This window comes from Dipteris shenzhenensis, chromosome 29, assembly GCF_047967505.1.
Source record: "Dipteris shenzhenensis isolate YYH24624 ecotype China chromosome 29, Dip_SZ_1.0, whole genome shotgun sequence".
Classification (NCBI taxonomy): Eukaryota; Viridiplantae; Streptophyta; class Polypodiopsida; order Gleicheniales; family Dipteridaceae; genus Dipteris; species Dipteris shenzhenensis.
In genome coordinates this window covers 15,702,146-15,718,143 of record NC_141624.1, presented here as the reverse complement: position 1 = coordinate 15,718,143, position 15,998 = coordinate 15,702,146, and the positions used below count along the sequence as shown (strand labels likewise).

Below are 15,998 nucleotides of genomic sequence, written 5' to 3'. Positions count from 1 at the left end.
TTTCGGTAGGGACCAAAGGAAAATGCAGCTTTTGAAGAGCTGAAGCAAAAGTTGTGTTCTGAACCCGTTATTATCTTGCCAGATCTTGCAAAACCCTTTGCTGTAACTTGTGATGCATGTGGGAACAGCATAGGAGGCACTTTGATGCAGGATGGCAGAGTGGTTGCATATGAGAGTAGAGTTCTCAAAGATGCTGAATTGTACTTGCAGACATACGAGAAGGAAATGTTAGCAGTGATACATGCTTTGACCACATGGAAACATTACCTTCTTGGAGCTGATTTTTATATGCAGACAGATCATCAGTCACTTAGATATTTTCTCATGCAGAGAAAATTATCTGAAAAGCACATGAGATGGGCTAACTTCCTCTCAATGTTTCATTTTCAAATTGTGTACGTGCCGGGTAACAAAAATGTCGTGGTTGATGCACTTTCCAGGAAACTACAGCCTGAAGCAATCTCCAAGAAACCCAGTGTTTCAGCAGTGATCAGCTTTCTGATGGTCAAAGGCATGATCACTATATGTTGAAAGAGGGTTTCATTTTGATGCATGGACGACTCTGTGTCACTGATCAGATGCGACAGAAAGTCATAATGGAAAGTCATGCTCCTCCATATGTAGGACATAGGGGAATTACAACAACAATTACAGCAATGGAGCAATACTTTTATTGGCCATCTTTGAGGAAAGATGTGGAAGAATATGTGAGAACATGCATGGTTTGTCAGAAAGTAAAGTTTGACAGGCAGAAGGCACCTGGGTTGTTACACCCTTTGCCAATTCCGGATAGACCATGGCAAAGCATAGCTATGGATTTTGTGTTTGATCTTCCACGTACTCCTAGTGGGCATGATGGATTGTGAACAATAATTTGCAGGTTTAGCAAACAAGCCCACTTTGTGCTAGTAAGAAAGAAAATTACAGTAGATCAAATGGCCAAATTATTTCTGCAGCATGTCTTCAAGTATCATGAGATGTTTGAATCCATAATCAGTGATAGAGATCCGAGGATGACCAGCCTCTTTTGGAGAGGGCTGTTTGAAAATATGGGCACTACGCTGAATTTTTCGTCATCTTTTCACCCTCAGTCTGATGGACAATCGGAGCAGGAAAGCTCTACCATCTTGGATATGTTTAAATGCTATGTCTCAGACCACAAAAGCAAATGGGAGCATTATTTGCCTTTGCTGGAATATGCTTACAATAATATGGTACACACATCCACAGGTAAAGCACCTTTTGAAATAGTGGAAGGTGCCAGGAAGATACTTCCCATTTTGCATACAAAAGAGAAAATCTTCGGAGCTGATCGTTTTGTGGAAAGCCTTGAAGAGGCTTACAAGAAGATCAAATATGCCTTGCAAAGAAGTCAGGACAAGCAGAAAAGAGCAGCAGATAAGCACCGCAGGGAATCGGTATTCACAGAAGGTGATTGGGTTTTGCTGCGTTTTCAAAAGGCAAGGCTGAAAAATAAGAAAGGCAAGGAAAGGTTGTACACAAAGCTGAACATGCGTTACTATGGTCCTTTCCAGGTTTCTAAAAAGATAAACGAGGTAGATACATAATGCCTTTCATGTGAGCTTATTAAAGCAATATCATGGAGATATTCCCGAGGATTTACTTGATGAGGTGTAGCCTGAAGTGGAAGAATAGGATGAACTTCTGGTCCCAGAGCAGATTCTGGCACATAGAGATAGAAAGCTCAAGGGTAAAGTTATCCGTCGCTACTTGGTAAAATTTCAAAATTACCCATCACTTGATGCGAAATGGATGGAGGAAGGTGAATTGGCAAATTCACCTGGGATATTGCAGCTAATTAGAGCCGGGTGTGGTCCGGGCTCCTACAGGTAGTTCAGCAGAGCGAGCGTCTGGAGCATTACCTGGTGTTCGAGAGGGGGGTAGCACCTCCACTCCCTCAGTACAAACGGGCTCATCGTGATTTCATGAGGTCGCTTGATGACACTGTATGTTTCATCCGAGATACTGCGCTGATAGTATTTCTGCTATGAGACTTCATGATATTGATGCATCTTGACTATTGATCACCGAGGATCACATAGATTTTGAGCAGTGTATATGGATGGATGCATGCCTCTCCTAGCCATATTTTCACTATCTCTGTATACTATAGCTGCGGCTTTCTTGAATACTCTTTTATGCTATATTTCATGCTCAGTCCTGTGTTTTGGGGCAGCAAATTGTGGTTTGCTATTTCAAGAGAGGGGTATGTCACGGGGGCGTGAAATTCTAAGTACTTTAATGTACTACAAGACCGTGACAACTTTGGTTTTAAAAGTCCAAGCGTGGGCTTAATAATGTGTGTAATTAAACGCGGCATGGTGCCTAGCACATAAGCGTAATTAATCCCTAGGCCCAAAGGCATTTCAAGGAATTAAAAGAGTGGTTGTTGGGAAATGATGATGTGGCATTTTTAATGGGCCCCCTAGAGAGCCATGCACCTTCAGTGCCCCCCCTAGAGTTCCAGGTGGCTCTAGTGCCTTCTACATGCTCCTTTGCCATTCCTGGACTTTCGTGGGCCTTCTAAACTTCACATGTGTGGTTTTCTTCTCATCTTCTCCCTTTGGTGAGATTTTGGACTGGTTTTTGAGCCTCCTTCAGCTGAATTCTGTTTTTCTTCATAATTCCTCACCCGTTTGGATTCCTCGATTTTCGTTTGGCCCGATGGCTTCCCCTTTGCCTCCCCTTCGCAGTGATATGCTTTTCCCTCCGTGCGTTTGGTAGAATGGGCAGAGCTGAGCACTTCTTTTGCTGGTCAAATTTGCAAAAGTGGCTTTTTTTGGACCTTTTTGCTTCTACCGCCTCCTGGGCCTCTCCTCTTGCAAAGCTACAGCTTTTTGTTGAATTTCGAGTGGTCCCATGCGCTGGTTGACTGTTTTTTCTCAGTTTTGGAGGACTTTCCGGCGATGAAACTTCTCCAAAATCTTCTCAATGCATTCCTCTCTGAAGCATGCTTCTTTTCAGCCCAAGAACTCCCACTTCTTCGCGACAGAAGTGCTTCTTTTCGCATTTTTCAGTGGAATTCTTGTTGGTCGGCTCTTGTAAATGCTCTTTCTTCATGCCTTTGCACTCCTCTTTGGCTGAGAATGCAATTGGGCATTGGCTACTATGTCCTCTTGGTGATTGAGGACTTGGTTCGAGTTTTCAGGGCTTGGTGAGTTGTGATTTTGCTGCTGCAATTTCTTTTTGCCATAAGCTATTGGTTGGCCTCGTGTGCTGCCTCTTTCTTGGCTCACAGGTGCCCAGGCAGTGCTACATGAGTCATTCTTTAGTTGGGTACTTTGCTGATTTTATTTTAGAGCTTTGAAAAGCTTTGTGAATGCCATCTGGAAACCACTCAAAGAGAGTGTAGCTGGGGTGCAGTGTGATTGCATCTGGATAGCCAATGGAATTGCACTCAGAATGGGTTGAGCCTATGGGTTAAGTGCACTTATGTGATGGTGTTCTATGCTTGAAAGCCTTGCGAAGGCTTAGTGAATTGGGGCTGCGTGCTCAGTTGCAGGGAAGGTCTCCCAGATGCAACTTGTAATCATTTCATTGTGAAATATAAAGAAATACCGAAAGGGGCGCCATGGTGTTTGGGGCCAATCGGGTGCACTTGTCTATGTTTGTTGAGCAGGGGCATTCTAGCCTCCATCCCTTTTTCAGTGGTTTTGTTTGTGAACAAATGGGTAAATGCCAAATGGTGATCATGCAATGGTTCATGGTTGTGATATATGCTTTGTGAGCTGTAAATAAGTGCTGAAGTGATTGAAGATTTAGTACCACTGCCCTCTGAGTAATTAGAGGCCGGTTTCAATCTGTAACTTGTACAAGTCAGGTAAACCATCCACAAAGAAACCTAACAAGGTCACTGGATCCATCTTTGTAGCTCTGGTTTGCAAATCCCGAAACCTCAAAGATAAACCTCAAAAGTCAGATTTACCTTGGACATATTGAGGGCTTTAAGCTTGCCTACGATATCGTAATCTTTCTCCTTCTTCAGAAACTCTTTCCTGAAGACCCCTTCGACTTCTATACATGTTGCAGGTTTGGGTCGGAGTTCCTTCCACCACAATAAAGCCTTTCTTGACATAAACCCTGCTTCAAGCTGTGTCTTCTTTTCATCCGGATAATAGTGAAATTGGAAGTGTACTTGCCACTTGTGCAACCAAGTGTCAACAACCTCCTTGGTACGAGACTTTTGATTTCCGAGAAAAGGATCTGGAGTGATGTTCGGACCTAACACTAAAGCCATGGCTTCCACATGCGTGAGCACTTGCACAGTGCTAGTCAAAAGTGTGAGTGTAGTCTGAATCCCTTGGAGTTGCTGTGTCAACCCCGTTTGATTCGTGTTAACCAGCTCAAACTTTTCATCAAGAGCAGTGGTGAATTCACTGAAGGATTTCTTCATAATCAGATCATTGTCGAGACCGTGGTCATCCTCTGCATGGTAGTTCATCTCCTGGTCTCCCATCGCAAAAAATAGGCTGAGGGAAGAGAAGGAACAGGTGGGTTCGAAACTAGGAGACTGGGACAGAGAGGAAAACTAACGAAACAGAGGGGGATGAGAGGGAGAGGCTGGCTGGTCGAAAGAAGAAGGGGTGGCGGAGGCTATCAATCTAGGAGCCGAGCTCCTTGGTGGCCTGTACGGAAATCTGCAGCAGGTGGTACCTGAGAGTGGAATTGTCAAGAGGGGTGTAGAGAGGTAGAGTCTTGCGCATGGGTCACGATAAGGGGAGGAGCTGCTGCTGCGCTATGCTCTAAAATAGGTGGGCGAAACGTTTAGAGAGCTCATCTTTCTAAAAAGCCCACCCTCCTCAGTTGGAGGGATGGTGCTTTGTTTTAGCATCTACCCCCCCCCCCCCCCGGAATTAGCACAACCTTCCCTGTGACCTGCTCCAACCCATGGCGCACCCCATGACTCGCCCCTTGATTGCGAACTGCTCTAGCCTATGGCGCTCTCCCGGTCTTTGCTCAGTCCGACCGTACCTAGGTTCGACCGAAGCTCCGCCTTATCGCATCGCTTACCAACGATCAGCCCATACTCCTACGAGCACTTCTCTCCTGCAATCTCGCTCCCCTGCAATCGTTCTATGGTCCTCCCGAGCTACACCTCGCTCTCTCTCTCACCTAATGCCTTAGTTCAACTTCGAATTCACTCACCCTGTGCCTTCTCCTACCTTCTTTCCCTAATCTTAACCACTTCCCTTAACCGATGAACCAAACAAGCACTTTAAGGGTAATGAACATGAATTTCGAAATTAGGGCATTACAGGAGAAAAAATCGTCCAAAATTCTTGCAACAGAAGTTCCTACCTCAGGAGTTGGCTCTGATACCAACTGACATGACCCTACTGGCCAAACTCCCAACCAGATCCTAACTAGCCGGGTGTCCCATATCACCAGGTGGCGGCGTGAAGCCTGGGATCTGCTGCTAGGGAGGAGGGAGAGGTAAGGCCGGGAGGGGGCCTTGGGCTATGACTCAATCCAGGATCAGACCTAGCACCTGGGAACGAGACTTGCTCCCATCGGCTCTCTGAGAACTGAACCTCTGGGCCCCTTATATAGACCCGGGCCCCAAGCGCCAAAAATAGTGAAGACCTCTAACTAGTTCGTACCCTTGCCACTCAACCCGAGCATCAAGCCTGCCTAATTCTGAACCTCTCCAGGCTACCTAAGCTAGTCTTGTGTACACAGTACACGTTAGATACCAATCCGTGCACATGACAGTAGTGGAAAGGCTTAAGAAGACTCACCTAGAAAGCATTGTGAATCCTCCAATGAGCTGGTAGTTAACATGTAAGCTACATCATTGATTTTCTCTGAAATTTGAAAAGGCCCATAGTATCTCATACTCAGCTTAGGGAACAAATGGTCTTTGCCCCTCTTATTTTTCAGCCTTGCCTTTTTAAAATGCAGGAGAACCCAATCACCCTTTGCAAACACTAGTGCATGGCGGTGATGATCAGCTCAAAAATCTTATCCTTAGTATGCAAGATAGGCAGGACTTTCATCCACCCTTCCACTATTTCAAATGGAGCTTTTCCGGTGGAAGTATGCACCGTAATGTTGTAAGAAAGCTCCACTAGTGGCAAATACTGCTCCCATTGTGTCTTATGCTCAGACACATAGCATTTCCACAAGGCTATTTTCAGCTTGCAAAGTGAGCCCTTCAGTGTTGTTCTGATTTGGCAAGTGGCTAGAGGCACAGCTCCATTTTAGTGGTTTTTAAGGACTATGATTGTGTTCAAAAGGGTTCAAGATATCTAAATGTTTTGTCTCTTTTCTTTGGTAACCTGGAAGGACGAAAGGGCTCACAGCATTCTTTGCTCATGTTCACAAGAGATTTCCGTTACTTTAGTAGTTTTTGATCCAATAGAATTATAAGAGAACTTTTCTACAAGGCGTGAGGGTAGTTTAAGATCTTGCAGTTCAATTATTTTATTGTCAATTTCGAAGTCGTTTGTGAAATTGTGATAAATTGCTTTGACTAGCTCACTCGATAATAGAAGTTCCTTATATGGGGGATGGTCGTGAAAGGATAATGCCTTACAGTATTTTGATAATACTTTTCTTCTTAATTTGCAAGACTTGTAAGCACATTCATTATTGGCTTTAGGAGGAATTCTTTTCTTTAAGTAATAACGACTCTTACTAGTTTTATGAAGATTTGTAGCAAATTTTTCCTCACCCTCTCCTTATCTCTCTTAAGTCAAGATCTATGCAAATAACTTCCTTGAGTCTCTTATGCTAAGGAACCTGGTGGATTTAGTTTTTGGCTGAAATCAATGCTGTTATGACTGCATCGATAAAAATAATATTAATTTAAACCAACTTGCTTCAGAAAACAGTATTTTGTTGCTGTTTAAGCTTCAAAATATTTATTGGACTGAAGTTTTTTTTCTTTCTTGCTTTTTTGGGAAAAATAAGCTTTAAATGCATTTTTCAGGAGTTGATTTAAGGACTTTTGCACTGCAGCTCTATGAAGATGAGATGTGCATTTGCATTCTTGATGTTCATCCTCTAAGTCACGGGTATGTTCTCTTATGTCTCCTTTCCTATGTGCGTTGTGGTAGTAAGTCACATATCATGATGCATCATTCTTGTTTGATTGAGATCCATTACCAGGATTTCACACTGACTTACAGATGATTTTTCACTCGCTGTACCTTGATTTCAATAAGCAAGTATGGCATATATCACTGGGTGTGTACATGCTTTGTGAGTAAGTCGGGTTTTCTATGTTTAGACATATTGAGAACTCCTGCTCTGCTGTATATGATGATGTGGCCCTTGTCAATGTTAATATGTTTTTTTTTTGGCACTATGGTTGGTGCATGCTGTTTTGATTGTAGACATGACATTACTCTAATAAGCCTCAAGGGCCCTTACGTTCTCTGAGATGATCCGGATCAACGTTTTTACGGTGGTGCTCTGTTTCAGTGTCATCTGCGTAATATATTAGTGTTGAATTCAAATTGCATATGGAAGATTTTTATTCATCTGCGCGGGTAGATGAACCTGTAGGAGGAAGGGATGAAACTGCCATGTGAGCAGCAACATGCCTGCCACATGGGCAACAGATCATATTCCTTGTTACGGTTTATTTGGGGCAGCCCAAAGGGCAACCAAAGACTGCCTACGGGGGTTGGCTGTGGGGATGGAAAGAGCCTAGCCACTAGCCCATGCAGAGGGCACATGGTTTACAACAGTGCGCAGCAGCAGCAGCAAGAAAAAGGGTGAGAGAGAGAGAGAGAGAGAGAGAGAGAGAGAGAGAGAGAGAGAGATGACCAGGTCAACGGCAAGGTGGACTGTACAGCAGGTAGAGCATTAGGTACAGGTCAGCATAGACGCAGACGAACAAGCAGGTGGCTGGAGCGGAAATCTGAGTTGACCTTGTTACATGTTGTGATCTCGGAGGAATCTTCCGCTGCGTAGGTGCGTTGGCCTCAAGCAAGCAACCTTCCTCTTTGTTTTCCAACATGGTATGAGAGCAAAAGGTTATCAGCTAGGGATAGCCTTGCTCGTAACACAAAGCCCAGGAGATCAAAGACTGCGAACCTTCTTCAAAATGAAGGGTGGAGTCCTTGGCGGGGAGGAAGGAGCTCTCACATTCAGGTGTGCTTGTGTGGCTTGCAGTTAATGCAGAATAGGTAAGCAAACTTCAGGTCATTGAGACCAAACCATGGGATCCAATCCACTCATTTTGAACTTCAGAGAGTCTGGGAAGCTGGATGGAACCAACTATCCTATCTGGAACGTGAAGGTTTGTAGGAACCTAGTGGCCAGAGAGATTGGGGGGAAGATAGAAGGCACAGAGCTGAAACCTGTCAATGTGCTGGACTCTACGGGGAAGATCATAGCTCCAGCAGATCCAGATGAATTGGAGTGGAACTTGAGAAATGCAGTCACTCTTTCCATGATCATTTGGTCTATTGTGGATTGGGTGATCCCTCATATCCAGCTGGCAGATACAACATATGGGACATAGAAGACCTTGCAGGATCTCTATGAGACCAATGCAATGGTTAATGCTCGTGTAATCGCAGCAAGACCTCCTTTTAAACTTTTAGCAAGACCTCCTTTTAAACTTATGCAAGAGAGAGAGAGAGAGAGAGAGAGAGAGAGAATGCACCTTCTTAATCCCATCACCATCGAATCTGTTTTGTACCCCCCTGCCCCGAGACCCAGACAAAGGGGTACATGGAGCAGGGGGTGCATATTCTGATAATTCTGGATCGGGGGGTATGACTGTCGTTTGTAACAACATAGATTCAAATGATCCCCACTCGGATTCTGAGGAGGTACTGCGGGACCAGTGAGCACTCTTCCGTTCCGTAAATATATAAGGTGACATCTTGGGATTCCACTTTTGGGTTTGATGACCGAAATGGATGCAGGATGGCATACGATTGCTTACAAAAGCAAGAGACTTAAAGAAGCTGAAGTGAATTATGATCTTTTATGAAAAAGAATTGTCAGCAATTGTTACCTTCTGGGTGCTGAATTTATTATACATACAGATCATTAGAGTTCTCAATATTTCATGCAGAAGCCCTTGGTTTGAGAAAAGCATATGCTTTCTGCTTCAAATTCAGCATATTCGTGGCGAAGAGAATATTGAAGCTAATGCATTATCCAAAGAGAACAAAATTTAGTACAATGCATGTGGTTATCTGCAGCCATCTTCTGATTGAGTGTTCTAAAATACGGCTGCTATATATCCCAGAGGTGATAAAACTATGAAGAGCACTTCTGTTGCCAATTCTTGTGTTGTAGAAGTTTTTATGTTTAGGAAAGTAATTAAGGCACATTCAATGTGGTACACAGCTACACAATTCAGTGCTCCATTTCAAATGCCAGATTATGATGTACAGCCATATTATGTCAAAACACTTTTTGGTGTAATATATGAGGGATGTAATGCTGAGTGCACTTGAAGTTGCAAGAGATAGCTGTATTTGATTCAAGGCAAACCCAATAGACAAGGAGTCATGCAATACATCAAAATAAGTTTGCAACAATCTGCCTAAATAAATTACAATTCAATGTAGAATCTTGATTTGACTGGATGTAGTCCTCGAACTGGTTTTGAAGTACATTTGTTTTCTTGCCTTCATGCATCATAATGGAAGTTTTTTGATGTTTGTTGAGTTTTTTATGTCCTTATTTTCAAATATGATCCAGAATTCGAGCTAGATTTCGTTCATGTTGACGTACTGTCAAAATTGATGGTTTCAGTCCTTGCAATTGTTTGATGCTGAATTCGTTGATCACTGATGACAGGCATTCGTTGATAATTCCAAAAGCACACTTTCCATCATTGGAGTTCACTCCTCCTGAGGTGAGGTTTTATTATCAACCAGTTGCTGTCTCAGATTGTCATAACTTAAGCTCCACTTAGAAACAAAAAGGCAGACTGGGTTTGTGTGTGTGTGTGTGTGTGTGTGTCTCTCTCTCTCTATATATATATATATAGAGAGAGAGAGAGAGAGAGAGTAATGCATTTGATTTTCCCGATAATGTGTTGATCAATGTTTGATTCTGTCGGTCTATTATGTTGCATCGGTGACCTGAATCCATGGAACTGTAATGTAGGTTGCTGCAGCTATGTGTGCCGCTGTGCCACTTTTAAGCATTGCCATCATGGAGGCAACAAATTGTGGTGAACTTCTGTCTTGCATGGACTATATACCTTCGTAATGTAAACGATGTGCATCGATTAAGATTTGAATGTTTTTCTAAAAGAATCAAATCGAAGGCCAACTGAAGGAGTCTACTTTTGCAAAAGGTGATTGATGCTACTACCGGAATCTATTGACTCATATATGTCACATGGCTGAAAGAATTGTGTGGCAAATGTTGCTTTGCAGAATCTTTTAATTTGCTCGTGAATAGCGGTAAAGCAGCTGGGCAAGTTGTATTCCATGTAAGTTTTGTCTCCAGGATGGCTCTAATTTCATGTAGTCTCTTTCAAAAGCTTTCTACATGAAACCAATCAGACTCTTTTGGATGTTTTAAAACGTATTCATGTCACCTTTCATTTTCACACAACATTAGGATCATATGCATATAGCACCTACCACCATTGTCCATGCAGTGCAGCTTACTTGCAATTGTGTAACTTTCAGACACATTTTCATATCATACCAAGGAGATTGGGGGATGATTTATGGAGGTCCGAGGTACGTTTTTGTGTAACTTCATTGTTATCGTAATTCAATGGCAACGTTTACAGCCTGCTGGTCCTCTTCCTGTTTGTACAAGTATTATATCTGCCTTAAGGTTATCTGTGCTCCTTGAATATTATGATGTCATGTGTCTAGTACTGGCCCTCATTTATCTGCAATATGACAAATATTTACAGGTTTTAATGTTAAAAGCATCTTTTTCACAAATCAACAAAGTTTTGTGCAAGAGCAGATAGATTATCGTGGAAATTTATATCTTGTTATGTCCATTATCAAGCATTGGACTGTAGGCTGCTTCAACGTTTGATGTGGTTAAAAATGGGCACGCCTCATAAAGACTAAAATGGAGAATAATATGTCAAATACATCAATGGAACAGACCAAAATGCTTCTTCCAATTTGGTTAAGAGAAGAAGTAAAGCAAGTAGATATGAAGTGAGTGGTAGATATCCCTCAAGATGAATGTCCAATGATAGCAAGCATGCCAGATCCAGTTTTGAAAGCACCAGCAATTATGCTAATGCATGTGGTGAGTGGATCCCAAGCTTGTTCACTGACAAAGAATTTTGTAAGGGTCCTCATTTTGTGGAGAGATAGTAATAGTCAAAGCATTTGTTGCTTTAATCAAACCAGAAACCTGTATCTTGTGCTACGGCAGAGAAAGTCGTATGTGTATCCTGTGTGGGATCCTGTTTGTATGCTCTCAGCAGAAGGTATCCCAATGGTCTGTTCCTGTTTGTGCAGAATGATGTCAGCTGGTTTGAACAGATATCTCTATCCAATATTATATAATTTGTAATGTGCAATTGAGAGTAATTTAACATCTGAAAGAAAGTTTATCAAAAGCCTTGGGAAGACCAAAGGGTCTATGAGACCAAAAAAGACCTGATACAATGAGCTGAGGGGTTGAGCCTCTGAACAGGCGTCAACAGTCTGTTTCAATGATCTAAACAACACTTTTCTTTATGAAGCTTTTACGAAGAGCTTGAGTGAAGCTCTGCTCAATGTCCATTCTAGGGAGGAACATTTTAATCAGCGACGACAGGAACATTTGCATTGAAAGTTCTACAACAAAGGGGTCAAATAATTGCTGTTGCTATTTATTTCATAGTTGCTTTTTCTCTTTCCTAGTTGCTACACATTTATTGAGGGTGATGTGCCCTGCCGTTCTTCTCCTCTCTTCAACATGTGCTCCCTTTGTGCTAGCCACTACACCAATATTGTACTTGGTAGTAGATTTTTGACCCCCCGTTACTACAAGGTGAATGGTGGTGCATGCTCAGTATCCCTTCCTTTTCATCTATCATGGATTAAGTTAAGTAGGCTTGTCTGCGAGAATGGGGAGCTTAGTTACTATATAAGTGCCATTCTTTGAAATTTTTCTGAAGTTTGTTTACGCAGGTAAGACTCTTGTTCTTTGCTCTTGAGCTCATGAGAATGGCACCTTGTGGTTCCCTCGAGCGGGAACTTTGGTTAAAAACTGTGATGGGCTAATGGTACTATGGGATGGGAGGGTGCTTTCACAATTTGATTTGCCAAGATTGGAGCTTATTTCCCCTACATTTTGTATTGGGAATATCTTTCTATTTTGTGATGGTCTACTCCTCGGGATCATATTTCACTTGCAGAGAGTCATACCTAACTGGAGTCATGTCCTTCAGACCCTTTCCAATAGTGTATGTAGATTGTGTGACAATCTATTCATGCTTATCTACATGCCATATCATTAGGTGACAGATTTATCAAAAGTGTATCATCAGCAGTTGCTTCCTTGCAAGCAAAGCAACATGCAAGGAGGGTAGTATATTGTAGAGAGTCCCAATTTAGTCTCGTGTGCATAAAGACTCAATTCATTCAGGAGTGAATTAGGGATTCCTGAAAAATCTCAATTTCATTTGCAGTGGGATCTTTCCCATTGCGGTGGCATATTGGTGAGCCATCGACTATCTATCCTCTATGTGCAAGGACTTTGTATGTGATGTTTCATACATTTTTTATCAAATATACCACACAAGGTTTTTTTGAAGCACTTCCATTCGACATGTGATGCTTTTGGTATGCCCCATATGTAACGGGGATGAAAAGAAGAGGGAGTAAGGGATGGAAAGAAGGCAAAAAAGGGCGGGGGGGATCTGCAAAATACGGCCACCCTAAGAAAGCCTTTCACAGGCCTTTCAAAAACAGCCAGCAAAGGAGAAAGAAAGTTCCTGGCCCCAAGCAAAGAGCAAGGGAAGGCAAACCTTGCAGGCTTTGCTTCAGCCCTGCAAGTTTGGGGGGGGAACCTGGCAACTAACAGTCCTTACTAGCAGTGGGAGCAGGGAAAAGGGGCAGGCCCATGGCCTGTACAGAACAGCTGCAAGGAGGCGAGGGAACAGGAGGGGGGTGGCACAACAGGAGGAAGGGAGGCAGGGGAGGAGACGGAGGTAGGGGACCAGAAAGAGGGGTAGCGTGATGGGAGGCGGGAAGCAGATGGAGGATGGTGGCGGTGACAGTAGGCGAGGAGAGTAGATGGAGGAAGGGGAGAAGTTGGAGGGGGGGGGGGGGGGCGCGACGGAAGGCGGGGAGGGAGGAGGGGGCTAGCATGCGCTTGCAGCAGGGACACCGGAGCTCGAGTCATGACTGCATAGATATTCAATCACAACTATCACCGTGATTCATAAGGGGTAGTTAATGCATCGAATAAGCTGTTCTTAAGGTGTTACATGCACCGTATTCAAGTTGTCACAACCTCCCAACCTTTGATGAACTCAAAGTGTGGGGCTTATATTCCAGCATATCAAAACCTTGCATGTGTCCTTACATGTTCTCATCAATGCCCCAATAATAGTACAAAAGCCCCAAACCTTTTATGTCAATCTCTTGTGAAAATGCGCAAGAGCCCTAAATCATTCATGTTAATCTCATCTTAAAGCAATGTTTTGTTTCTCAATCTAGACCACTTGCATATAAGCTTTGTTTTTGTTCAAAAGCAGAATCGAAGCTACAACAACTGATCAAAGAACAGTTTCAGAATTTAAGGTTCTCACAAACTCACGCAAAGATTACATGTGAAATCTGTGAAAAAGATAACCATGATAAAGACAAATGCTGGTATAACCCGAATTTCAGGGGAAGAGTGCCAGCTCACATTCATGTAGCCCACAATACAACTCCACCACCAGCAGCTAATCAGATTGCAGTACAAGTACAGAGACAACAAAGATTCAATAATGTTGCACCAAGGAGGCAGAATAACCAGAACTGGGGAGGCCAACAACAGCTAAACATGAATCAAGCAAGCAATTATTGTGGGGAAGATGGCCATAGACAAGGTCCACAATGTGAGCTATGGTGCAAACATAGATGCACTTTAGGTCACAAGTGTTGTTTTCTCTATCCTACAATGTCTCTCTCCTCTTTTCCCTGTCTTCATTTCTCTACTTGGCATCAGAGCCTGCCCCCGTTCCTCTAGTGACTTGCTTTCTTCTTCACATTGAACTTAGAGAGGGTTTTAAGAGGAGAAAGGTGCTTAAGAGAAGCCACAAAGGCTTGTGAGGTGTTGGAGCAGCTTGAAGATCTCAAATTTGCTGTAGTTGCTGTTGTACGTCTAATTGAGGTGGATTTTCTGTGACAAACAGCTAGAAAAATGGAGCTTATGTCCTTGTGCAATCTCCATTTGGAGGTTTGGATTGTGTTGTTCATTTGTGGTTTGTGTTTACAGCATGCACATTTGCTTGGTTGAGCAATTGGGAAGAACATAGAGAAATTGGCAATATCCTTTTTTTGAAGAATTGTATACAGAGAAGCCATGTGTGCCAAAAAAGGCGTGGAAGAGAGAGCGAGAGCTTTGGACCTATACAATAAGGCATTGCAAAGATTGAACTTTGGAAGGTTCTGAGAACTCCTATGTATAAGACCTTCAAGTGAATGAGAGATGTTTAAGTGATGTTAGTATTCTGGTTTCATGTACCGTTGTAATAGTAACAGTTTGTATACGTGGGTAGGGTGGCGTAAAACAGGAGAGGATGTGATGCTTGAGAGTGCTGCAAAGAACGTGTGCACAGTAATAAGTATGGATGCAAACAAGTGAGTGTAGAGGGTTAAAACCTTTAAAGATGTATATGGACGGAGGGATTTTCCTCTCTCAAGAACCCTTAGGTCTGGGAATGGCAAAGTTCTGGCTGTCCAATTGTGGTAGTAGGGTTCCATTCCCATCCATGAGTAACACTTTCAAGTGTTTATTTATCCTCATGGGGCTGACATTCAATCAAGGCTTTCTCTATTGACCTTCAACAACACATCAACTCATGGTTAATTTCATGTTAAAGTCACTTAAAGTCAACTCATAGTGAATTTGAACTGCACCGAAGTGCAATGCATACAGATGAAAACTATATTTCTAAAAAACATCTTCCACTTTGTTACATGTCAAATTTATCATGAAGAAAGGATGGGAAAAATGCCTTGTTACAGAGTCTTATAACCCCTCTTAGATGACTTTATTGGGTTTATCTGGATGTGCAGGATGCGGGCAGGAGGCCTTTGTCTCTGGGTCATGAGACCTCCCTTTTTGTTCAGCAGATTCGCCTTAAGCTCTCAGGCGACCATGTGTGACAATGACAAAGTCTAAGACATTGGGTATCAATTGTACGCCTTGTGGGGTCTTAAATTGTGCTTATTTTCTTTTACCTGTAAAATACCATCTACAACGAGGATCTTATGTAAATGTTGTGTCGATTGATTTATGAGATAGTAGGATACTAATTTCTTTGTGTTTCTTGTAAAAAAGAGTTGGATGTAACTCTTTTTGGGTTCAAAGTTTTCAATAGAGTTCCATCTCAGTTCTAATATCCCAGCATCACTTTTCCTCTCTTTCTATGGCTGGATTCCAATTGTCCTAAACCTGATGTTCAATTGCTTAATTGATTTCCTAATATTTAGCTTGTGTATGTAATTTTCAACTAAGTTGATGATGCAAATTGCAATTGACCAGCAACTCTTTAAGTCTCTTCTAAAGGATTTGTTTATAGTGGTCCGATCAGACTATGCATTGGCTTATTGATACATTCCTCTACTATTGGATACAATGCTTCTGCTTTCATTATGAGAACTCCTGAATCTATAAAACTATCTTGTTCGTCATGCTATGATGAAAGTCTATAGAACTGCATCTTCTAAATGCACAACTGTACAAATGAGAGTCTGTTACCTCGTATCTTCTAAATTCAAAACTGCACAATTGGAACCCTGCAAAGAGATCTGGAGGATGGACCATCCTATGTAGATAGCCAAAAAGATGATGATGCAAATTACAATTGACAAGCA

At 42.5% G+C, this 15,998-nt stretch overlaps 1 protein-coding gene across 1 annotated transcript in view; it reads left to right on the top strand.

Annotated features, from left to right (window-relative positions):
* Window positions 1-15,423, top strand: part of HINT3 (histidine triad nucleotide-binding 3) — a 29,217-nt gene extending 13,794 nt beyond the window's left edge. The window contains exons 2-7 of the mRNA XM_087401156.1: window positions 6,982-7,037; window positions 9,790-9,847; window positions 10,102-10,168; window positions 10,377-10,432; window positions 10,635-10,688; window positions 15,198-15,423. Coding sequence (XP_087257282.1) covers window positions 6,982-7,037; window positions 9,790-9,847; window positions 10,102-10,168; window positions 10,377-10,432; window positions 10,635-10,688; window positions 15,198-15,287 — 381 coding nt within the window. The 3' untranslated portion in view covers window positions 15,288-15,423. The remainder of the gene's footprint in view (window positions 1-6,981; window positions 7,038-9,789; window positions 9,848-10,101; window positions 10,169-10,376; window positions 10,433-10,634; window positions 10,689-15,197) is intronic.
* Window positions 15,424-15,998: the final 575 nt, after the last annotated feature.